The 24,440-nt window shown below is 38.6% G+C and overlaps 1 protein-coding gene across 23 annotated transcripts in view; it reads left to right on the forward strand.

Moving 5' to 3' along the window:
- Positions 1 to 24,440, forward strand: part of TNRC6A (trinucleotide repeat containing adaptor 6A) — a 214,654-nt gene that overhangs the window by 146,086 nt on the left and 44,128 nt on the right. For 18 of the 23 annotated variants that reach the window (XM_077986567.1, XM_077986569.1, XM_077986580.1 and 15 more), the window contains one exon: positions 17,726 to 18,169. The exons of 4 other annotated variants lie outside the window; for them this stretch is intronic. In XM_077986567.1, the coding sequence (XP_077842693.1) occupies positions 17,726 to 18,169 (444 nt within the window). Of the gene's footprint in view, positions 1 to 8,008; positions 8,103 to 17,725; positions 18,170 to 24,440 lie in introns of all 23 variants that reach the window. One more of the 23 variants, XM_077986579.1, reaches the window with a different exon arrangement.

Raw genomic sequence — 24,440 nt, forward strand, 5'->3', positions numbered from 1 at the left:
ACAGTTATTTTTATCAGTTCTAGCCTTAATACTTGTTTTTCTGTCAAACACAGTGTTATTACATCTGGATGATAAAAATAAATCAGCTGCATGTCAAATCATATTGTAGACATTAGAGAGCTGACTTAGAGCCCTTTCTATGTGCCAGGCACTGTGCTTTATTTCATTTAATCAAGGAAAATATTCTAAATATTTAACCACTAATAATGAATGGGTATCAGCAATTCAGAACAAGGTCCTAAAAGCTTCTTAATGTGCTAAGAGTTACTTTAGTTACTGAATTTTGGGAATCTGTGGGATCCAGGGCAGGGTCCATGGCAGCAGGTTGGGTACTCTGGGACTCATGTAGTCTATATTTAAAAATTGATGTGGGAGTAGGCCTTCAGTGTATACTAGCACAAGGTAAGTTTACGTTTAATCCTCTCAGCAGCCCTTTGAAAGTAGATATTAGCACCACTTACAGGTGAAATTGAGGCTAGGAAAAGTTAACTAACTTGCCCAGGTTATGCAGCTAACAAGTGCCTGAGCCAGAATTCGACTATGAACTTGACTGGGCTCTGCCGCTTCTGTTTCTTTAAAAACAGCCCCTACAGTTACATGGAAGACAAGATGTGAAGGACACACCATTGCTCATGCTACAACAATAGTCACTGAGGGAACTAAAACAACTCATCTTTTAAAAGGAATCCAGAAAGATCTTGGAACAGATTTTGTAGTATTTCTCTATTGATTAAGCATATAGATTTTTTTTAAAAAATTGTAGCACCAGTATAATTTTGTGAATTACGGGGAATTTGACAGCTTTGTGATGGGTGAGGCATTGGCTCTTAAATTGTTTGTTACATCTTTGGTTGTTGATGAAAATGAACAAGAGTTTTGAGAGCCAAGCAAGCAGCTGATTCTGAAACCTCCTGCATGCTTTGATCTCTATGCAGTAAACACTGATCCTTCTGTGGAGCAAAACCAGAGTACTAAATTATGTTTGAAGTGTTTTTTTGCTACAACTGTAAGGGAGATGTAATGACAGTTTTGCTAAAAAAGAACCCTTCATTTCATCATTCTTCAAAGGGTGGAGGACCCTTTCTGAAGGACTTGGACAACAGTGAAATCCCTTTCCAGTATGCCTCTTGGCCAATACATTCTTAAAGTCATAGCACACAGTTTAGCTTCTGGAATGTGACTGAGATGCTAAGTTTGTGTTGATGGAAGAAGTGTTCAGTTTGTCCGCTTCTCATTAATAAACAGAGCACCTCTTTACTTTTTCTTTCAGTCATCACTGCCAGTATCATCCATGTTTCACTATCTCATGAGGTCATCTTGAGAAACAAAGGAAACAAAAAATACTTATGTAATAATCCATTATTCTAAACTCAGGTTTCATAAAGTGACATTGTTTCCTTCATTCATAATTCATGAAATACTTAACTGTTTGCCAACCCTGTTTTATGCAATGTTATGGTCACTGGTAATAAGCATGAACAAAACAACCCCCAAGTTCCTGTTCCCACTGCACTTCCATTCTCATCTTTATTTTAGTAAAGGTAAATATATGATTAAAGGCCTTTATCATTTACCTGTGATCTGAACTTATCACACCATTTTCTCCATAAGATCTTATTATATATATTTAAGGTGTGCAACATAATGTTTTTGTATGCATATGCATGTGAAATGAATACTACAGTCAAGCAAATTAATATACTCATTACCTCACAGTTACCCTGTTTTTTTGGTAGAAGTGCCTAAAATCTACTGTCAGCGAATTTCCAATATACAATACAATATTATTAACTATACATCAGATACCTAGACTTACCCACATAACTGCAACTTTGTACCCTTTGACCTATATCTACCCTCCCTAACCACTATTCTGCTCTCTCTTTCTGTGTATTTGACTTTTTTTTTTTTTTTTAAGATTCCACTTGTAAGTGAGATCTTGGCAGTATTTTTATTTCTGTGTCTGGCTTACATCACTCAGCATAATGTCTTCCAGGTTCATCCATGTTGTGGCAAATGGCAGGCTCTCCTGTTTAAAGGCTGAATAATATTCCTTTGTGTATATTTGCCACAATTTCTTCTTTTCTTTTCTTTTTTTTTTTTTTTTTGAGACAGAGTGTTGCTCTGTCGCCCAGGCTAGAGTGCAGTGGCATGATCTTCGCTCACTGCAACCTCCACTTCCCAGGTTCAAATGATTCTTGTGCCTCAACCTCCTGGGTAGCTGGGATTACAGGCATGTACCACCACACCTAATTTTTGTATTTTTAGTAGAGACACAGTTTCACCATGTTGGCCAGGCTGGTCTTGAACTCCTGACCTCAAATGATCCACCCACCTCAGCCTCCCAAAGTGCTGGGATTACAGACTTGAGCCACTGCGCCTGGCCCACAATTTCTTTATTCATCTTTATTCATCCATAGGTTGTTTCCGTATCTTGGCCATTGTGAATAATACTGGCATGAACATGGGAGTACAGATATTTCTACATGGTGCTGATTTCATTTTCTTTGGGTATATAGCAATCCCCCCGTATCCATAGAGAATCCGTTCAAGACTCCAGTGGATACTTGAAACCTCAGATAGTACTGAACCTCATATATACTATTAATAATATGCTTTTTCCTATATAACATGCCTATGATAAAGTTTAATTTATAAATTAGGTATATTAAGAGATTAACAACAACTAATAATAAAATAATAAAACAGAACAATTATAATGATATATTGTAATAGTTATCAGATTTTGGTCCCTCTCTCGAAAATACCTTATTGTACTGTTCGCACCTATTTTTGAACTGTGGCTGACCATGGGGTAAGTAAGACTTTGGAAAGTGAAATCTTGGAAAAGGAGGGGGGACTACTGTATACCTAGAAGAGGAATTGTTGAGTCATATGGTAGTTTGAGTTTTAATTTTTTGTGGGAATCCATAAGACTTTAAGTTTCCCAATTATAAGGCCTTCTATTATAATGAATTTCAGGAACTTTGATGGCTTCATAGGGGTTACTGTACTGCCTAGATTCTCAGAGGAGAAAACTGAGGCTCAAGTAGTTTGTCACTTCAAGCACATAACCTGATGATACACAGAGAAGATGATACTTGTGAGGCCATTAGGGTAAATAGAAGAGGCCACTCACAGCTGAAGATGGCAATCCCAGAGAGTCGAGTCTAGTCACCCATTTCCCCATAGCCTGTTTCCATCACACAGGTTGGGTGGTTCTGCTTTTAGAATTGGGGCTTAGTTCACTGTTTTTCTCCACAGTCTACGTAGTAGAAATGATTTTTGTGGTGTTGGGTGGTATTAAGTAATAATACCAGGATTCTAAATGTGCTACAGTAGTTTTTTATGAGATATTTAGAAGGCACATGTACACTAACCTCTTTAAAATAGAAGCATAGGTTCATACCAATTAAGAATTTACTAATGGCAGGTGTTTTTCTTCCTGTGGAAGATGTCTTTAAGCTATGTAACAAATAAGATTTGTAGCTCTGCACTAGCAGGATGAAAAAAAATGGCCTTCCACTTTCATGGGAAATAGTTCATAAAATGATTATTTTTAGGTAGATCATGTAACAAAGTCACCATTTTTTATTTCCTACTATTGTGAAAGGAAAATGATTTCCATAGATTTATACATGTAAGTCTAGACTTAGGTACTCAGGGAGGCTATGAAGATTGCCCTTTTGGCTTTAGGCAAGGATTATTTCTAACAAATGTAGATTTGTTGCTTTTAAATACTAATAAACTATTAAATTTGGTAGAAAAGAAAGATTTTATACCTTCACATGTCTGATGAGACTGATCTGCAGGACAAAGGAAACAGGAAGTAGATATGAAAAAAAATTAGTTTAATGGCTGTGAAATAATTTTTAAAGTGGTTAATCTGTAGTTAGCCCTTTATTTTTAGAGAGTTGGTTTTTGCCCTTATAATTAAGATGAAAATAATATATACTAGAAGGAACACTTGTTTGGGGGTCAGATTGGGTTTTAAATTTCACCTCTGCCATTTACTAGACGTTTGAGCATGAATAGCTTTCTGAACTGTATTTGCCTCGTCTGTAAAATGGGAAGAATATTTCAAATTTATGGAATCATGATGAAAATTAAGAGATAATAGATACATTGCCTGGCATCTAGCTGATACTTGGTAAATTTTAATATCCACCACTGTGGTTTTGCAATATCCTAGCAACCTTTCAGCCGCTTGAAATGACATGCTAGCAGTTTCTCCAGTTAATTCAGGGTTCCTCCACACCCAGAAGTGATTTGCTTTTTCTTCCCATTAAAGTAGAACCCAGCCCAACAAAGGTGAATCACAGTGCAGTGCAAGGAATATGTCTTAAAACATGAGGATGGGATCTATCAGCTTCATAAATTTGGCAGGCCAAAATTGGTGTGTTTTCTTTGACGTGTATGTATTTGTTTACCATGCATAATCACTTGTACTTTTTTCTTTTTTTCTTTTTTTTTTTGAGATGTAGTCTCACTCTGTCACCCAGGCTGGAGTGCAATGGCGCGACCTCAACTCACTGCAACTTTCACTTCCCAGGTTCAAGTGATTCTCTTGCCTCAGTCTCCTGAGTAGCTGGGATTACAGGTGCCTGCCACCATGCCCAGCTAATTTTTGTACTTTTAGTAGAGACGGGATTTCAGTATGTTGACCAGGCTGGTCTCGAACTCCTGACCTCAAGTGATCCAACTGCCTCGGCCTCCCAAAGTGCTGGGATTACAGGTGTGAGCCACCGTGCCTGGCCACGCTTTTTTCTTTTTATGAATTGCCCATCCTTATTATTTGCCTGTTTAGTTCTTGGGCCTAGAGTTTTCGTTAACAATTTACGTGAGCTCTTTCTATAATAAGTTCATTAGCATTTCATCAGATGTATTTGATGCAAATATTTCCCACATTATGGACCATATCGTATATATGAAGTCATTCTGAGGATGAGGTACGAGGCAAGAATATCTAAATTTTGCCTAATCCCAGGCACCCTATCAGGAATACATACACTGAAGATGCAAATACATGTTCAGAAGGAGGAAAGCACAATTAAATCACATTTATACTGTTAGCTTAGACTTCAGTCCTAAATGCTAGTGTGTTGAATGCTTCTCTGCATTAGGTTTAGTATCCTTAAACTAAAACATATCTTTCGTTAGATTAGGGAAAGTCGAGGTGAGGAGGGTTGGGAAGGAACAGAATGGATCCCTTTAATTTGTTCTAAAGGGCAAGTATTTTCCAGTTTCCCTTTTAAATTGGAATATACACACTTGAAAAAATACCCATCAGTGTTTTCTCTGTTTTATCAAACGTATTTTTTATTTTTAGAGTTCTTGACTAATTTCTACACTGAGAAAACATGCCATTTTTCCAGATTTAGAAAATAGTTTGCCCATGTTTTGTAAAAGCTTTTAAAATCTGTAGCATTTTATAGTATTTTTGTTTTGTTTTGTTTTGAGATGGAGTCTCGCTCTTTTGCCCAGGCTGGAGCGCAGTGGCGTGATCTCGGCTCACTGCAAGCTCCGCCTCCTGGGTTCATGCCATTCTCCTGCCTCAGCCTTCCGAGTAGCTGGGACTACAGACGCCCACCACTGTGCCTGGCTAATTTTTTTTTGTATTTTTAGTAGAGATGGGGTTTCACCGTGTTAGCCAGGATGGTCTTGATCTCCTGACCTCGTGATCCACCCTCCTGGGCCTCCCAAAGTGCTGGGATTACAGGTGTGAGCCACCGCGCCTGGCCAGTATTGTTTAATTTAGCTGAACTTTATTTTTATACTGTATATTTGGGACGTTTTTCCTAATTTAAAAAATCAACTAACCATTCTGTATTTCTTAACTAATTAATATCTTCAGTGATTTAATGACAGTTCCTTTATTATATAACTTTAGAGAATTAAAAAGTGGGAACTAACTTCTACTTGAATGTTCAGGTATTATGTTTATGTTTTTTCTTATTTTTAAATTTTGAGTCACAAATGGAAGCTGAAGCTCTCTAGAGGTTGCTACAGTGTCTTCCAGAACCGTTTTCCAGACTTACTCAGACATGAGAACCCCATGTGATACTTGTTTTTAAATATATGGATTCTGATTAGTAAGTGTAAGACTAAAGAATCCTTTGCTTCTGAACAGTTCAAATAAGCAAATTTGAAGAGGGCCATTCTGTACTTTTATGTTATGGAGGAGAGATTAATAGGCAGTCTGAATTTTTTTCTTTTAAAAGGTGTGCCTGGGCCAGGCATGGTGGCTCACGCCTGTAATCCCAGCACTTTGGGAGGCCCAGGCGGGCAGATCACAAGGTCAGGAGATTGAGACCATCCTGGCTAACACGGTGAAACCCCATCTCTACTAAAAATACAAAAAAAAAAATATTCAGCCATGGTGGTGGGCACCTGTAGTCCCAGCTACTCAGGAGGCTGAAGCAGGAGAATGGCATGAACCAGGAGGCAGAGCTTGCAGTGAGCCAAGATTGTGGCACTGTATTCCAGCCCGGGCAACAGAGCAAGACTCCGTCCGTCCCAAAAAAAAAAAAAAGAAAAAGAAAAAGGTGTACCTGAACCTGGGAAAGAAACCTTTGATCATCACAGTTTTCTGAATTACATATTTAGGCAAGACTCAATGGCTCCGTAAACCAAAGATTTTGAAAATAGCACATTGTGAATATTGTGGGTATCCTCCATCTCAGAAAGAAGATTCTCTGCTTTACAACAGACATAACTTGCTCATTTTGTTGAAGAGCAGAATTTTTGTAGTTGGGCCATTTCATCTGGAATTTCATTAGTGAAAAGGCTCTGGGAAATATGTTATTCAATGATCTTGACCTGGAGGAGTGTATCAAGACAAATCAGCTGAGTTTCTCTTTGTGTTGGTAATTTAAGGTGGTTAGTATTTGGGTAGAAGATAAGAGTCCCGCTGGCCGCAGTGACTCACGCCTGTGATCCCAACACTTTGGGAGGCAGAGGTGGGTGGATCCCTTGAGGTCAGGAGTTGGAGACCAGCCTGGCCAACATGGTGAAACCCCATCTCTACTAAAAATAAAAAAAATTAGCTGGGCTTGGTGGCTCGCAGCTGTAGTCCTAGCTACTCAGGAGGTCTGAGGCTCGAGAATCGCTTGAACCCAGGAGGCAGAGACTGCAGCGAGCCGATAACGCGCCATTCCACTCCAGTCTGGGTGACTCAACAGGACTCCGTCTCAAAAAAAAAAAAAAGATGATGATAGAGTCCCTTGAGGAAGCAGAGCGAGGTGCTTCCCTGAGGCTCAGGAAAATATATACTTCCTGATTTTGTAGCATTTCTGAAGTGAATTAAAACTAAGTCATTTCAATTTAATATTTGTTTTAAATTTGGTATCTAATTTTTAACTGATTAAGATTATCTTGCTGTTTGGCATTTTTTTCTTAGGAACTTTTCAACAGAAATATTAAGACTTGCTTGTGTAAAATATAAATACAGTTATATTTGATATCAGTTTTTAAACCTTAGTTTTTAGCCATTTAATTCAAATGACTTGCTAAGAATTGGCAAAAGTTAATGGATTGGCAAACATTTAGTATTTCCAGATCAGCTACTAGCACTTAAAGCTGCAGCCATGTACTGCAACAGAAATTCTAACACTACATCTTACATGTATCGTCTTAAAAACTAGACTTCCCCTCTGTGCCCCTCAGCGTTCCACAACCGACCGAAGTTAGTACTGGACAGGGGATGTATATTATACAGAGGAAGTATGTTATAAATCATTCAGTATGCTTATTAATGAGCAAGAAGATTTTTTATAGTAGTACAGTGTTTGGCCATGTTTTAAATAAGTTTGATTTATGAACTCATTTTTATTGAATAGAACTGCACTTTGCATTGTTCAGCTACTTCTCTGTCCCTTGCAATTCCTTAAAATATAATGAGATAGAATTCAAGTTATTGGGCCTCAAATACGGGTTGGAAGAAGCTGGCAAGCAGGACTTTCAGAGCAGTAAAATGACACTATGCTTTTCCTCCATTTTCTCCTGAAAGCTACAGAGTGGGAAAGCAACAGAAGTTGGAAACACCATTCTTTGGAATTTTCTTGATGTAGAGAATTTTCTAATCTACTTTGAAGTTTCATCAGGTTTGTGACTTTTGAAAATCTGTGTCCCAGTGTGATAATGCTGCTGCTGTTCAGGAAAGCTGGAAGAACTGATGGCACCCAAACTTGTTTGCTCTCCCTCTGAGGATTAGGCAGATTCTTTCATGTGAAAAATTATTGAAAGCTACCTTAGTATTTTAGTGGAACAGCTAGAATCATTGACTTCCGAGTTTAAGATTAAAGAGAATACAATTAGATATTAGAAATTAACAATAGAGAAGAAAAATATGTGATGTTACCTGATAAACAGTTAAATTTTAAATGTCCTAGGTTATATATTAACTTCTATCTATAAGGCTTTTATTTTCTAGCTCCTAAGAATGTAAAATACTTGCCTGTAAGATTTTAAAGAATTCTTTTTAAAAAATCTGTAGATGACACTTTTAAAAATATTTGAACAGTTGGTACTTTAAGGATTTTTTAAGCATCAGGCATTCAGAGTTAACCTGACTGTTTGAGCGGTAGAAAATTTGTCTTGTGGCCGGGCGCGGTGGCTCAAGCCTGTAATCCCAGCACTTTGGGAGGCCGAGATGGGCGGATCACGAGGTCAGGAGATCAAGACCTTCCTGGCTAACACAGTGAAACCCCGTCTCTACTAAAAATAATACAAAAAACTAGCCGGGCGAGGTGGCGGGCGCCTGTAGTCCCAGCTACTCGGGAGGCTGAGGCAGGAGAATGGCGTGAACCCGGGAGGCGGAGCTTGCAGTGAGCCCAGAACGCGCCACTGCACTCCAGCCTGGGCGACAGAGCGAGACTCCGTCTCAAAAAAAAAAAAAAAAAAAAAAAAGAAAGTTTGTCTTGTGATTTTTAAAAACCCTCCTTGATTTGTTAGTGAATTGTTTGAGTACACCTTTGTCTTGGTGGTAATGCCTAATTTCATTTGAGAAGGTAAAAAAAAATTTTCTTAGCCGGGCGCGGTGGCTCAGGCCTGTAATCCCAGCACTTTGGGAGGCCGAGGTGGGCGGATCACAAGGTCAGGAGATCCAGACCATCCTGGCTAACACGGTGAAACCCCGTCTCTACTAAAAACACAAAAAATTAGCCGCGTGGTGGCAGGCACCTGTAGTCCCAGCTACTCGGGAGGCTGACACAGGAGAATGGCGTGAACCTGGGATGCGGAGCTGGCGGTGAGCTGAGATCGCCCCACTGCACTCCAGCCTGGGGCGACAGAGCGAGACTTCGTCTCAAAAAAAAAAAAAATTCTTAATTACAGTGAAAGATACTTAGGAAAATCCTATGTTTTTGCTCTTATTTGAGAATAACATTTTCTAACCGAAGAGCTTTCGTTGGTACACTCCATCTTGTCTTCTAGGAGCTTAAGCTGATGGTTTTTTGTTTTCCTATATAACGACACATATAGAAATAGTAATTCTAGGTAAAGTTAAAGTTTGCCAAGAGAAGTATTAAAAAGCACTTTATATTTTGTAGGTATTCACTAAGTTGTATTTTCTAGAGGTCAACTTAGCACTCCAGTCTGTTAAAGTGACATCAAGTGTTAAAGCAGCATTTTGTGTACTGTATTTCTGCCAGTAGTTTAGAAGATTTACAATGTAGCCAATATGAAAACTATTACACAAAGTTAAATAGTAGACTTTGATGGATAGGAATAATGTAAGGGCTTCAGGTATTAAGGCATGGAAATTGATGTTTTGGGGATTGGTAGTATTCAAAGATGATTGTTGGCTGGTCCACATTTAAATTCTTTCTGTTAAACTTGTAGATAGTCAAAGTGAAGTTCATTAAATATTTTCTGAAATCAATGTATTAAGGTGACAAAGCATTTTAGACATTTAAAGAAGCATTAATTAAAATGGTATTACAAACTTAGAACTTGGTATATTTAGAACTTTGGTTATATTGTCTATTCTTAGGTTTTCATGTGAATATGAGACAATTGCTATCTATTTTTTTCAATTAAGAAGCTATTTTTTAAAAGTTTTAGACTTACAGAATGATACGTTTTTATATAAGAAATATCAAGAAAGCTTGTAGAACAGCAAAGCATAGCAAAAATTAATTTCTTTGTCTTATTGGTTGATTTCATTGTTTCACAAAGTGGGGGGTCCTGATTTGGAACACAAACTTGGAAAATGTAGGGTGAATTCTTTGAATAGATTATTTTTCCATTCTTAAAAGTTAAACTTGTTCATTTTTGGACCAGTTAAAATTTTTTCCCATTTCTTTAAAACTGTGAAATAGATTGGTGGCGTCACAGTATGACCAAAAAAAAAAAAAAAACCTAAAAATAGAACTCTTTACTAGATAAATATGTTTTATCCTAGCAAAATGAAATTCCTTTCCATTAAAATCTTTTTCTGATATTATGGACCAGTACAATCTCACAGCTAATTAGAGAAGCTTCTCACATTAATGATCTCAATGGCTGGACCTGTCCTGCCCTCTCCATGCTGGCTGTAGGTGTTTTTTAGAGCAGAGATTTATTTAAAACTATTGATGCATTCAGCAGCATACTAACTAGTGACCATCATTGTTACTCTTTCTCTTGATCATTCTTTCTTTTGTTTACTGGTTCTTCATTATTCCACCTCTTGAATGTTGATATTCCACAGTGTTTAATCCTCAGTACTGTTCTATCTTACTTTGTATAGATCCAGTCACTTTGTGTATGCCTGACAATTCCTGGATTATTTATTCAACCAGCATTTGCTTTGCTTGGTTCAGGAAATGCTAGTGATAAAGTGAAGGAGAAATAAGAAACCAGCACTTACAGAGCACATTGACTGCATTGTAAGGGATATGTAAGAGTTTCATCAGAATAGAGGAGGGCAATCTGGTTGTCATAACATAACATGCTTCTAAGATACGCCCAATCTGGGGGTGGGGGAGATTAGTTGTTTCCTAGGCAAAATGGACAAAAATATTTGCAAGAAAGGTATCAAGGCATTTTGGGCAAAAGAATAGCATGAAAGAGCATGATACCTTTTGGGGAATTGCAGGTATTTGGTGTGGTAGAAGAGAATGCAATGAGTGTGGACATAGCAGGATATGAATCTGGAAAAAGGTAGAGAGGGGCCATACCAAGGAGTTTAGAAAGGAGTTCCGAAAGTGGTTTTACGGTACAGATAATTTGGGGCAGATAGATGATAGATTTGGGGAGACGTGAAAGTGGTTGGGGCAGGGATCAAGACTTGAGCCAGGCTGGCAGTCCCATTAGGAGGTTTTTGTAAGAATAAATTGTTGAGGGCCTAAATCACAGGAGTGGCGTTGGAGACACAGGATGCATTTGAATTTTATCAAGGAGGTAATCTGTTGGGCCTGTTGACTGACTAGGTACAGGGGGGTAGGGAAAAATTGAGGAAGAAATTCCTGCTTGAGTAACTGCATAGATAGTTAAGCCATTACCTAAAATGAACGGTTTCTCTCCCGTCACTGACAGTTATAACTTGTTCTTGCCTTTACTTCGCTCCTTCTGTCTGCTGCTTAAACCCATTCTTGAGGTTTTGTCATTTCTTCTCCTACAACTGTTTTCTCACCTGTATGTTGAATCTTAAATCCATATTTTTAATCCAAACTTTTTTGAACTCCAGAACCATAAATTCAGTTGCATCCCGTGTGTGCATATCCTGTAGCAGTGGTTCTCAAAGTTTACCTGAGGACAGGATCCCTAGGAGGCTCCTCGAAACTCTTTCATGAGATCTATGAGGTCAAATCAATTTTCATAATAACAGGAAGACTTTGTTTGTCTGTTTCACTTTTATTATGAGTATATAGTGGAGTTTTCCACAGGTGACACAGTATGGGATATCACAACAAATTGGATGCAGGTACATATGTGATAATCCACCTGCCTTCTGTTAAGCCAGATGTTAAAGAGACTTACAGAAATGTAAAACAGTGCCATGCTTCTCACTAATTTTGTTTTGGAAAATACAATAATTTTAAAAAAATGTATCTATGTTCATATGTAATAAATTTATTTTTAACTCACTTAAAATATTTGTTTAAACTTTTATTATGGTAAATATATATACAACACCCACAAACGAAACCTTTTGGAGTTCTCAGTGTTTCAGAGTATAAAGGACCTTGAGACCAAAACATTTGAGATGTGAGTCAGTGGAGGCAGTGTAGTTAAGTGCCTTGCCCATGGTCATATAACTAGTAAGTTGCAGAGCTGAGATTTGATTCCATCCAGTCTTTTGAACCTATACTTCTTGTCCTGGGACAGTTTAGGTAAGATTAATATTACGTGTTTCTTGAGGATACACACCCATTCACACACACCCCCTGTTATTTGAGCCTGGTGCATTTTATGTTATGTTATGTTATGTTATGTTATGTTATGTTATGTTATGTTATGTTATTTCATTCCTTCATTCAGGAGTTGGGGCCTTACCATGTTGCCCATGCCTGACTTGAACTTTTTGGCTCAAGCAATCCTCCTGCCTCAGGACTACAGGCGTGTGCTGCTGTGCCTGGCTTTTGTATTTTTGTATGCCTGGTGTGTTTTGGAGGGATAAATCTTGGGAGACCTTTTCAGAGTTTCTGCTCTTATACTGTAGGACCTTCTATTCTTCTGTGAGCCTATTTTGGTAAATTACATTTGATAAAGCAGAGTTTGGAAAACTACAGTCTGCAGGTGAAATCTGGCCCATTGCCTGGTTTTGCATATGCAGTGTTATGGAATATAGTCACATCCATTTGTTTGCGTTTACCTGTTGTCTGTGGCTGCTCTGGTGCTACAGTGGCAGAGTTGAGTGGTTGTCACAGACTCTATGGTCTGCAAAGGCCAAAATATTTACTGTCTCATCTTTACAGAAAGAACTTGCCAACCCCTGTTGTACAACATAGTTCAGTTTAGTTGGATTTTGTTTTACTGGGATAGATTGTACATAGTATTTTCTTGTCTTTTGATAATCTCCACTTTGAATTTGTGTCTTTTTCACTCCCGGTGCTATTTATATCTCTTGTTTTTATTCACGTTGTTTGGGATGACCAAAATTTAGCCTGACTTATTGGTAACAGTGTTATGTTGGTGTTCCATCTTTTACTGTGCTCTGCAGTAATTTAAATGCCATTAGGTTTAGAGATACATGTTTCTTTTTCTTTTTTCTTTTCTTGAAAGAGGGTCTTACTGTTGCAAGACTCTGGAGTCGGAGGTTGCAGTGAGCCAAGATCACACCATTGCACTGCAGCCTGGGCAACAAGTGCAAAACCCTGTCTTTAAGAAAAAAAAAAAAAAACTATTAAAGGCTGGGTGCAGTGGCTCCCAGCACTTTGGGAGGCCGAGGCAGGAGGATCACCTGAGACCAGCCTGGCCAACATGGCAAAACCCCATCTCTACTAAAAATACAAAAATTAGCTGGGCGTGGTGGCACACACCTGTAATCCCAGCTACTCCTCAGGCTGAGGCATGAGAATCACTTGAACCAGGGAGGTGGAAGTTGCAGTAAGCCAAGATTGCGCCACAGCATTCCAGCCCGGGCAACAGAACGAGACTCTTGTCTCCAAAAATAAGTATACACTAGTGAAAAAGAAAAAAGTATGGTAGTATTAATCAGGGAAATTATCTGATCATGATAGACACTTTCATAAATTTCTCTTATTTCTTCTATGTAAACTAGTTAATCTATTTAGATTTCCTGCCTCTTGTATGGTCAATGTTAAATTACTCCCTCCTCCAGCTTTTCATATTTATAGACTTGAACATAAAGAAATATATTAATTTCAGAAGGTTATTTTTTTCCATTTTCATTTTTTAATAAAGTTAACTATTTTTCATAGCAGCATGCCTTGGATTTATTGATTTACTTTTAAAGTCATTGATCTCTCTTTTATGTTTACTAATTGTTTCTGTTTACTTTAGTGTGTGTGGGTGTTTTCCCCCTTCTTGAGTTGGATGCATTATGTTCTTGTTGGAAATAAGGCTGTGAATTTTTTTTTGAGCTCTGGTTTAGCTGGATCTCAAAATGTATTGTATGCAGTGTTTTCAGTATTATTTTCTTGGTAACCCTGTAGTTTCATGTTTATTCTTCATCTTGAAATGTACTTTTTTCTTTTTCTTTTCTGTTTTTAGCTGAAAAATTTGTGTTATGCAATTGAAATTTAAGGCAGATTTTTATTTGCTAGTTTTATGATTTTAGTGACATTACGTTGTAATCCAGAAATATCCACAGTATTATTTCTAGCCTTTGCAATTTATTGATGTTTTCTTTGCTGCTGTATGGCATGTATGTGCATGTTGACTTCTTATGATTGTTTCATGGGTATTTGTCAAAAAGATGTTACTTGTTTTCAAGGTACGGCTTTGCTTTTTTCTGGTTTATTCTGTCTCCATTTATTTTACATGTTTTGATATTATGAGACTTGGCATATAAAAGTGCTTAATTGCTCATGTCTTTAGTTTTTTCTTTTATTATGAATATGAAATTTATCTTATCCTTTATAATGCTTTTCTCTTTGAATTTTATTTTGTCTGATATCAGTATTGTTTTCATTTTAATTTTCTTAGCCTTTCTTGGTTGTGTATCTTCCTCTCTACTGTTTTTTAAACCTTGCTGAGTTGTTTTGTTTAAGAGTGCTTTTTGCAAAGTTTATTGAGTTTGTTTTTCCTTTCTTAGTTTAAGAGGCTTTATCTTTTAGCAAGTGAACTTAACCCATTCACATTTATTGTGATACAGGTATTTTGGGGCTTCTGTTTAGCATCCTAGTTTGCATTAACCAGAACTTTGAAATTTTTTTAAATTCCATTTTACATGTCTGCTGAATAGATGAAGTTTTCTAATTTTCCTTTTCCCCCCCTTCCAATGGTTTGGGTGATTATGAACATAATTTACACCATAGCCAGTATTAGTCAGTGTTGGTATTTGTTACTTAGCAACCCCCACCTATGTTCACTTTTTAATCCTTCACTCATTACTTCTATGTCTTATTTTATATCTAAGATTGTACTTCAGATTAGCTTCATTTAATAATCAATAGTTACATTATCTTGATGTCTTTAGTGGTTTTAATGAAGTTTTCTGGCCCTGGAAATGAGTACCTATCTCAGCTTTGTTTTCCATGTGGTACTTTACTGATGAGAAATACAGCAGTTACTTGAGTTTGAGGTAGAGGTGAAGTTGCTGGGTGACAAATATTGGTGTTGCTTCTGAACTTCTGGTCACCTTTGATTTAGTGTTAGGGTTCTTATACATGCCTTCATATAGATCATTCACAGTTTTTGTATATAGGTTATCTTCTGGTTCTTTGATAATTAAAAAGCATCTTCCTGCTCCTTTCTCACACACCTTGTTTGGGCATAAAATTGTCACAGTGTTATTTTTTAATATTTAGATTTTTAAAGTAATGAAGTGGCAACAAACCTGTATTACAACAGCAGGTAGCTACCACCTTAAGTGGGTGTTCAATTGCCAAATGCCACGCTGAGTCCAGTACTAAGCATGTAAAAGCTAAACATTTTTATGTTCCTTACAATGTTACATGTACAGTTGTCCCTTGGTATCTGTGACGCATTGGTTCCAGGACCCCCAACAGATACCAAAATTCATGGATGTTCAAGTCCCGTATATAAAATGGTGTAGTATTTGCATATAACCTACACACATTCTCCTATATACTTTGAATCATCTCTAGATTACTTACAATACCAAATATAATGTAAATGCTGTGTAAATAGTTGCATTGGTGTTTATTTGTATTTTTATTTTTGGTTTGTTTGCTTAGTATTTTTGATCCATGGTTGGTTGAATCTGTGGGTGGGGCACACATGGATGTGGAGGGCTGCCTGTACTTTATCTTCCTTAGGTTTCAGAGGTACTTTAGAATATTCTAGTGCCATATTGTCCTCATGAAGTGTTTTTGATAGCCAGTATGTGCTTATTACTGCATGAGGCACACACAAAATAAATAAAAAATGTTATTGTTACATATTAGAAGCATTATGTTGTCTGGGAGACAAAATTTTCACCTATAATTAGGCCTAGAAAGCACTTTGCCCCAATTATCAGTAAGAGACTTGTCAGTGAGCATCAAGAATGAAAGCATTATAAACAGTAGATGGAATGTTTGTAATTTTTCACTGTAATTCTTCCTGAACTACAGTTCGTATTACTTCAGAAAAATTGAAGTGACACACAAAAAATAAGAGGCCAAGATCATATATTATGTTTAAAAAGTATAAATGACATAGAGTAAATTTACCAGATGTTCAGAGAAAGAAGAAAATGGGGAGACCAGTTTCTTAGGTGGAGGGGGGCTAGAGCTGAGAGTGTGGAAGAGGAAGTTGGTGGTCATTGTAAACTCAGGTGACCAAGGGTTTAATGACATCATCATATCTATTGTAGTCATTTGATAAAGATTTCTTTTGGACATAATTAATAACTTCACTTCTGTTTACTGAGTGGTTACAACACCCTGGGCACTTGACCAAGACTGTTCCTACTTTATAGAGGAGAAAGACACAGAGGTAACTCAGATGGTGAATGGTGGGCTGTTTTAATCCCAGGGTGGGAGCTTGAATGGAGATTTTTTTTGAGTGTCCTCACCAGTAACATGGGGGTGTTTCACTTCACTTATCTGACAGTGGTATCTGTGAGGATACATTAAAAAATTTCATAGAAACATTCAACTGCTACCAAAGTATAAGGTGGTATTGTGTCAGTCATTAACGAATAGCCGCTGTTTATATAGCCTTGTGTTCTGTGTTTTATAAACATGAAGACATTTAACCTTAGGATAGCTCTGCAAGGTGTAGGTACTATCTCCATTTTACCGGGAAAACAGCAGGCTCAGTTAGGTTTATACAACTTGCCCAAAGGCACAAAGCTTGTAAAGGCAGAGCTGGGGTTGAAACCTGGCACCAAAAGCTCATACACCATGCGTCTCTGTACTTCTCCAGCTGGGTTTACTTACACTGGCTTAAGGCATTTCCATCGGTTTTCTTTCTTTACACTCTTTTATGAGTCAACAGTTTCCCTATTTGCAGTTTCTGATTTATTTTTCAGATTTAAGATAAAGCATCCAGATTATTTCTCTCATTTTGATTCATCTCATAGATATGTTATCTTTGTCTTTACTTCCATGTTCTGAGTTTGTCTTATACGATTCAGATTTTACATTTTTACATTGTTAACTTTGGCTTTTTGTAAGAAAACCAGCAGGTTGTTTTCTAACCTTGTGTTGTTCTTGTGTTGTCTTCTAAAGATGAAAAATAGAGACCAAACACATTAACAATGAGGCAGAATAAGAACAGTTGCCAGGGAATAGAGGATTCTCTTAGGACTACTGAAAATTGGCCACATTTGTTCTTTGAGTCATTGCAAGTTCGCTGGTTTTGTAATGATCAGATGATGTCTTTGACCAGAGTATAATGTGGGAAAGGGGATAGTGAACATGAGTTGTTGTCTTGGCCAAAAGTCCTTGGGCCCTTATTGGATAGGTAGTTAGCAGAAGTGAAATTTGACTCTTGGCAGTGATATCTCCTAACAAAATTTGAGCCTGTAAATGAGGATATCCCTGCTCACGGAAAGCCTCTGTTTTTTTTTAGGATTATTTTTCTTAGTGCCTTTGAATTTAGATGGCTTACTTTGGAGGTACCCTTTACTGGCTAATGTTTTCCACCCCTTTTCTTTTGTTGGGATTAGTGCCAGAACAGATAAAGCCCAGTGTAAGCCAGCCTCAGCCTGCCAACTCTAATAACGGCACTTCCACAGCAACCAGCACTAATAATAATGCCAAGCGAGCTACAGCCAACAATCAGCAGCCACAGCAGCAGCCGCAGCAGCAGCAGCAGCAGCAGCAGCAGCAGCCGCAGCAGCAGCAGCAGCAGCAGCAGCCGCAGCAGCAGCCACAGCCGCAGCAGCCACAGCAGCAGCCACAGGCCTTGCCTCGGTATCCTCGTGAAGTACCTCCACGATTTCGCCACCAGGAACACAAACAGCTTCTAAAGAGGGGTCAGCATTTTCCTGTCATAGCAGCAAACCTTGGATCTGCTGTTAAAGTGTTAAACAGCCAGTCAGAAAGCAGTGCTTTAACAAATCAACAGCCACAAAATAACGGAGAGGTGCAGAACAGCAAAAACCAGTCAGGTGAGAGAAGGCATTTCTTACGAGACTCACACCTTATCATCATTAGCTGTATAGCAAGTTAATAAATTTGTAGCTTTTTGGTGATGTATTGGTATTCATCAGTATCTGGATTTTAATATAAGAGTTCTTTATAGGGAGTTATGAATGGGGAATCTTAAAATATTTCCTGTAAGTTACCTACTTTAAAATGATTATTTTACTTATTCTCCCTTCAGGTTCTGCCCATTTTAATAAGGAGCTTATAGCTAAAGTTGACTGTAAGACTGTAGCTAAAATTGAGCACCCTTCCCCCCAGGCCCTGAGCAGTTGTACATATTATTGCAATTTAGTGTTCAACAACGTTGTGAGACAGAGTTCTTAACCTCCACTTTCAGTAGAGGCAGCTGACACACCAAGACATTAAATAACTTGCCCAAGCTCACTCAGTTACCACATGCCATAAAAAGACTGGCACTCATGGAAATTATATTCAAACAGAGGAAATGCATTCAGTTATTTGCCTCAGAGTGACTTCTCTGAGCTTGGTAGTGATTGTGAGGCAGAAAATAAATCTAGTATGTGATTACAGGTTTTCTCAAAGCCCAGTTTGTTTCAACATGTTCTGGAAAGTTTTGATGGTCTATTAGTCTGTCCATTCATTCATTTATCCAACTATTTTAAAGTTCTACCACAAGCCAGATAGAGAATTAGGTGCTAGGGTTGAGGGGGCAATCAAGGTGCCCATACAAAAATACAATTCTAGAGGCAGTGTAGCATACTGATAAAGAAGGAAGTCTAGAATCAGTCTGTGGCCTTGCATCCTGGTGCCCCCATATCCCAGTTTGTGTGACTTTGGGCAGGTTACTTAATTGCTCCATGTGCCTGAGCAGTCTTTCCTAACTGTCCCAGGTTGTACTCACTTTCTACACCTGTGCTCTCTTTTATATACCAAGAGCTGCTCTGTACATTGTAATATATTATGGTATTCACAGTGAATAAGTAGCAGATCCTGGACTCACATCAAGATCTGTCTGATTCCAAAGCTGTGCTCGTAACCACCATGCTGTGCTTTGGCACCGTACAAGATGTGATAGGTAATGAGGAAGAGGACACAAATGTGAGTTTTCTAGCATAGGCACATTGTTATTGGAAAGGATACAAATTTAAGTCATTGTCCTGAGTTAATATTTACTCCCTAATTTCCCAGCACCTTATTACCTGTGTGAGCTTAGCCTTATAACACATCTGACCTTCTTTGCTAATCTGTAAAACAGTAGTACCCAACCCTATAAGGTTGCTGTGGGGACTTAATTATATGGCATGTTATTAAAGGAGCTAGATTAATGCCTGATATCTAGGTGCCGAATAAATTATCTTCCTAATAACTCTTATAGAAGGACCTGCACTTCTCAAGAAGAGTTTGGTTTAGACATACTAGATCTAGTGCCAAGTAGTAGGCAATTAGTAATTTGAAGTTCACCTGGGAAGTCAGGTTGGAAGTAAATGTATTGGTCATCAGCATGATGAAAAATGCAGTTAAAAACTTTGGGAGAGGTTAGTTATACAACAAATGATGGAGTACCTGCTGTGAGCTAAGCAAGGTGGAATGGCACTGAACAAAACAGTGAAGTGGGATAGTATATTTAGAAAATATGTCAAATATGCCTTTTCACTTGGGGAAATGAAAGGTACCTGTTTTTGAAATGGAAACAACAGAAGTGTAAGAATCTTGCTTCTCAAAAATAACTCTGAGTCAAAAATACCAAAAGTGTTACAAGTGTGCGTTCAGATGAGAAGAAGGCCTCAGGTGTGGGCATAGGAAGAAGTCTTCAAAAAAAGGCTGAGAAGGAAAAACATCCTGCCTGTTTCTAAAAGAATTTTACCAGGGTGGACTGCATTGATGTGGAGGCTAAGTTGGAAGTGAGGAGGGTGCAGCAATCTAACTGAAGCCTGGATTCAATCTCAAAAAACAACTAGAAAATGCAGATGATGAAACCAAGGCATTCCAAAGAAGAGCCAGATTTGTATTTTTTTCTCTTAAAAAATTTGCGAATCCCCACTTACCAGCATATTTTACATATTTACATTAAAACATCTTTCTAGGTGTTACTAGGATTGGTAATAGAAACTTTAGCTTGCAAAATAGACCAGGAGAGTCAGTGAAGGCTTCTTATGAGTTAGGTATATCCAGCTCCTACCAAATTATTAATATTAATAACGATATAGTGGCTAATCCTTATGGAGTGCTTACTGTGCCCACACACTACTAACTTACTTAATGCTTCTTTTACAGAGTAGATAGTATCATCTTCATTTTACAGATTAGGAAGTAGCCTAGAGGGCAGTGAAGAACCGGGTACTAGATAGTATAAACAGCGTGCACAGTAGCCCGGAAACATGAGCATTCTTTGTTGTGAACTACATGTAGTTCAGAATTGGGGAAACGTAATGTTAGCTTGGTTTTTTGTTTTGTTTTGTTTTGTTTGATCCATTTGTATTTGGCTTTTTTATGTTCTCGTTTTTAATTTTTTTAGAATCCTGTGCTAGTCAAACTAGACAACTCTGCAGACTAGCCCTGGGCTGCCAGTTTGGGGCTGGGCCTTAGACATTTATTGATGGTTTAATTTGAGACTTAAGACCTCTTTTTTGCAGTTGACCACTTAGAGCCCAAAGGGGTGAAATAACTCTTTAATATGGGGGCCCACAAACCATGTAATGAGAGTGAAGGCTTTGGGGGGACCAGTAGGCTCAACAGGAGCAATATTGTTCTTATAGGCCAAAGTGTTCTATCCCATTTTTTATCCACCTGACATGATCCATACAGAAAAGTTAAGAAGACTAGAATCGTGAACACTCATATACCCTCCACCCAAATCTGGTGGTGGTTAACATTGTCCCATCTTGACATACATCTCTTTCTCTGTCTCATATATGCATACATGTGCACATTATTGTTGAACCACTTAAAAGTAAGTTGCAAACACTGACACTTCAACTTTAATACTTCACAGGTAGTTATCCTAAGAATAAGCATAGTCTCCTGTACAACCACAATACCATTATCACTGCTAAGTAAAAGAACAACAACAATATCTTCTAATAGTTTGTGTCCACATTTTTGCTAGTTGTCCCAAGAATGTATTGCTTGCTTGCTTGTTCAGAGTATGCTAGCGTTTATATAAAATATAAAGCATATAGAACACTATGTATTGCTTAGGGAATGAATTCAAATGTAGTAAGATATAAAGATTTACATGAGTGATTACCACTGGTATACCCACTGGGGAAGGAAAGAGAGAGAATATGAGTTTTTTCTGCCATACTAGTAATGTATTTTTTAAGGTGTATGGGTATATTTTATATTACTCTTTTATGGACTTTTCTATGTTTGAAATAGTTATTTTTTTTAAAGAAGAAGACATTTGAGGCATAATGGTGAATGACCAGTAATTGGGATGTTTTAACCAAAAATGTTAACATTAAAGTTTCTGGAAATGTTTAAAGGTTAAAATGCTGTCCGTTCCATCCATCTGTGCTCTTGCATTGGGCTTTTAGCACGGTGTACATCCTTGCTGTCTTGCAGCTTCTGCTTGCTTGGAACTTGCACCTTCCCCTTGGATGATAAACAAACTCATATCTTCTCTATCCTTAAAAAAAAATTTCGTTAAGTCTCCATACTCTTTTTTTTTCTTTCTTTCTTTTTTTTTTTTTTTTTTTTTTGAGAAGACAGGGTCTCACTTTGTCACCCAGGCTGGAGTGCAGTGGCATGAACACGGCTCACTACAGCCTCAACCTCCCGGCTCAAGTGATCCTCCCACTTCAGTCAGTCTCTCTGAGTAGCTGGGACTACAGACGTTTGCCACCACGCCTGGTGAATTTTTGTGTGGTTTGTAGAGAGACGGGATTTTGCCATGTTGCCCAGGCTGATCTTGAACTCCTGAGCTCAAGCTGTCTGCCTGCCTTGGCCTCCGAAACTGCTGGGATTAGAGGCGTGAGCCACCATGCCCGGCAAAATCCCCATAGTCTTTTGAGGCTATTACAGAATTTCTCCCTCCCGCCTTTCAGTATTATTGAAGGAATGGTCTGTACTTGCAGTCTTTAATGTATTACATCAGTGTCTCATAATCTGGCTTCTGCTCACTTGACTAAAATAACTCTATTGCTGAAGTCACTGATCTTCTGAATGTCAAATGCAAACCTTTTTGTTCCCTCCCAAGGCTTTGTTTCAGATCTCCCCATATTTTAGGTCCTCTTCTGGAAGTCTTCAGTTGATGTTGGGCCCCTCAAAACTCAGTATGTCCAAACTTGAACTCTTTGTGTTGCCCCCATACCACTTCCTCCTCCTGCATTCCTTTGCTCAAATAGTTGCCGCCCCCATTCATCCAGTCGCCCATCTAGAAACCTTGAAATCATGCTTTACTCTTCCCTCTCCTGTATGTCTCACAGGGTTACTGTACTCTGCTGATTTTAACTCTTTTTTATTTTTTTTATTTTTTTTGAGATGGAGTCTCACTCTGTCACCCAGGCTGGAGTGCAGTGGCACGATCTCGGCTCACTGCAAGCTCTGACTCCTGGGTTCACGCCATTTTCCTGCCTCAGCCTCCCGAGTAACTGGGATTACAGGCGCGTGCCACTACGCCTGGCTAAGTTTTTGTATTTTTAGTAGAGACGGGGTTTCACCATGTTAGCCAGGATGGTCTCGATCTCCTGACCTCGTGATCCACCTACCTCAGCCTCCCAAAGTGCTGGGATAACAGACGTGAGCCACCGCGCCCAGCCAATTTTAACTCTTAAATACCTTCCACTTTTCCGTCTCCCCCCTTGATACTGCTGCTACCAGTTGCCCTGGTTGAGGTGTTCACCATCTGGTCTAGAGCAACATCCCCAAGAAAGTCTTTTGTATCCATCTCCCTGTCACCTTCATCCCATCTCTCAAACCAGAAGCCAGTCATGATTCATGCATTGCATTTGGTTGTGATATTACATTTGTCTTTTTTATTCCGGAACAGAGATTTGGGCCTATTTTAGTCCGGCTTTATTGGGAGATACCCACACCCATTCATTTACATATCGTCTGTGGGCTGCTTTCAAGCTACAATGGCAGAGTTAAATAGTTTTCACAGACCATCTGGCCTGCAAGGCCTGAAATGTTTAACTGGACCAGTGTAGAACAAGTTTGCCAAACCCTGAATCAAAGGCAAGAATAACCAGAAGAGTCATGTTGAATTTTGTACTTAAGAGTGATCTGAGGCCAGGCGTGGTGGCTCACACCTGTAATCCCAGCACTTTGGGAGGCCAAGGCAGGCAGATCACGAGGTCAGGAGATCGAGACCATTGTGGCTAACATGGTGAAACCCCGTCTCTACTAAAAACACACAAAAAATTAGCCAGGTGTGGTGGCAGGTGCCTGTAGTCCCAGCTACTCGGGAGGCTGAGGCAAGAGAATGGCATGAACCCGGGAGGTAGAGCTTTCAGTGAGCCAAGATCGCACCACTGCACTCCAGCCTGGGTGACAGAGCCAGACTCCGTTTAAAAAAAAAAGTGATTTGAAATTGTGCATCTAAGGTTTTCTCATATTCCCAGTGGTACCATCTCTCTCATACTCCTTGGAAACATTGTAAAACGTAAATATTATTTACTTTTGAAGCTCTTCCCTTTCTGGTGAAATTGAAAGTCTTTAAGGTAGAAAATAAATATTTAACTGTTTTGTTTGTTAGATGCTGTATATTTAGAAGAAAAATATTTGAATGTCCATGGATCTAAATTCTTCCTGAATAAGTGATGCGGTTTCTTTTCTTTTCTTTTTTCTTTTCTTTTCTTTTCTTTTGAAACAGAGTCTCGCTCTGTTGCCCAGGCTGGAGTGCAGTGGCACGATCTCAGCTCACTGCAACCTCCGCCTCCCGGGTTGAAGCAATTCTCCTGCTTCGGCCTCCTGAGTAGCTGAGATTACAAGCGCCCACCACCATGCCCAGCTAATTTTTGTATTTTTAGTAGAGACGGGGTTTCACCATGTTGGCCAGGCTGGTCTCGAACTCCTGACCTCAGGTGATCTGCCCACCTAGGCCTCCCAAAGTGCTGGGATCAGGCATGAGCCGCCACGCCCAGCCGATGCTGTTTTTTTATGTCACTAGAATTATCACCAGTCTTTGTTCAGCCCCCACATAACCTCTTTGATTTTTTTTTTTGGATAGATGTTCTATTATGTACGATTATGTATTTACGTTTTTTTAGTGTGGTACTGTTGGTGATCACACTTCTGTGGGCATTTTGTATGAAAGTAGGATGTTAATGA

Source organism: Macaca mulatta, chromosome 20 (assembly GCF_049350105.2).
Source record: "Macaca mulatta isolate MMU2019108-1 chromosome 20, T2T-MMU8v2.0, whole genome shotgun sequence".
In the NCBI taxonomy this organism is placed as follows: Eukaryota; Metazoa; Chordata; class Mammalia; order Primates; family Cercopithecidae; genus Macaca; species Macaca mulatta.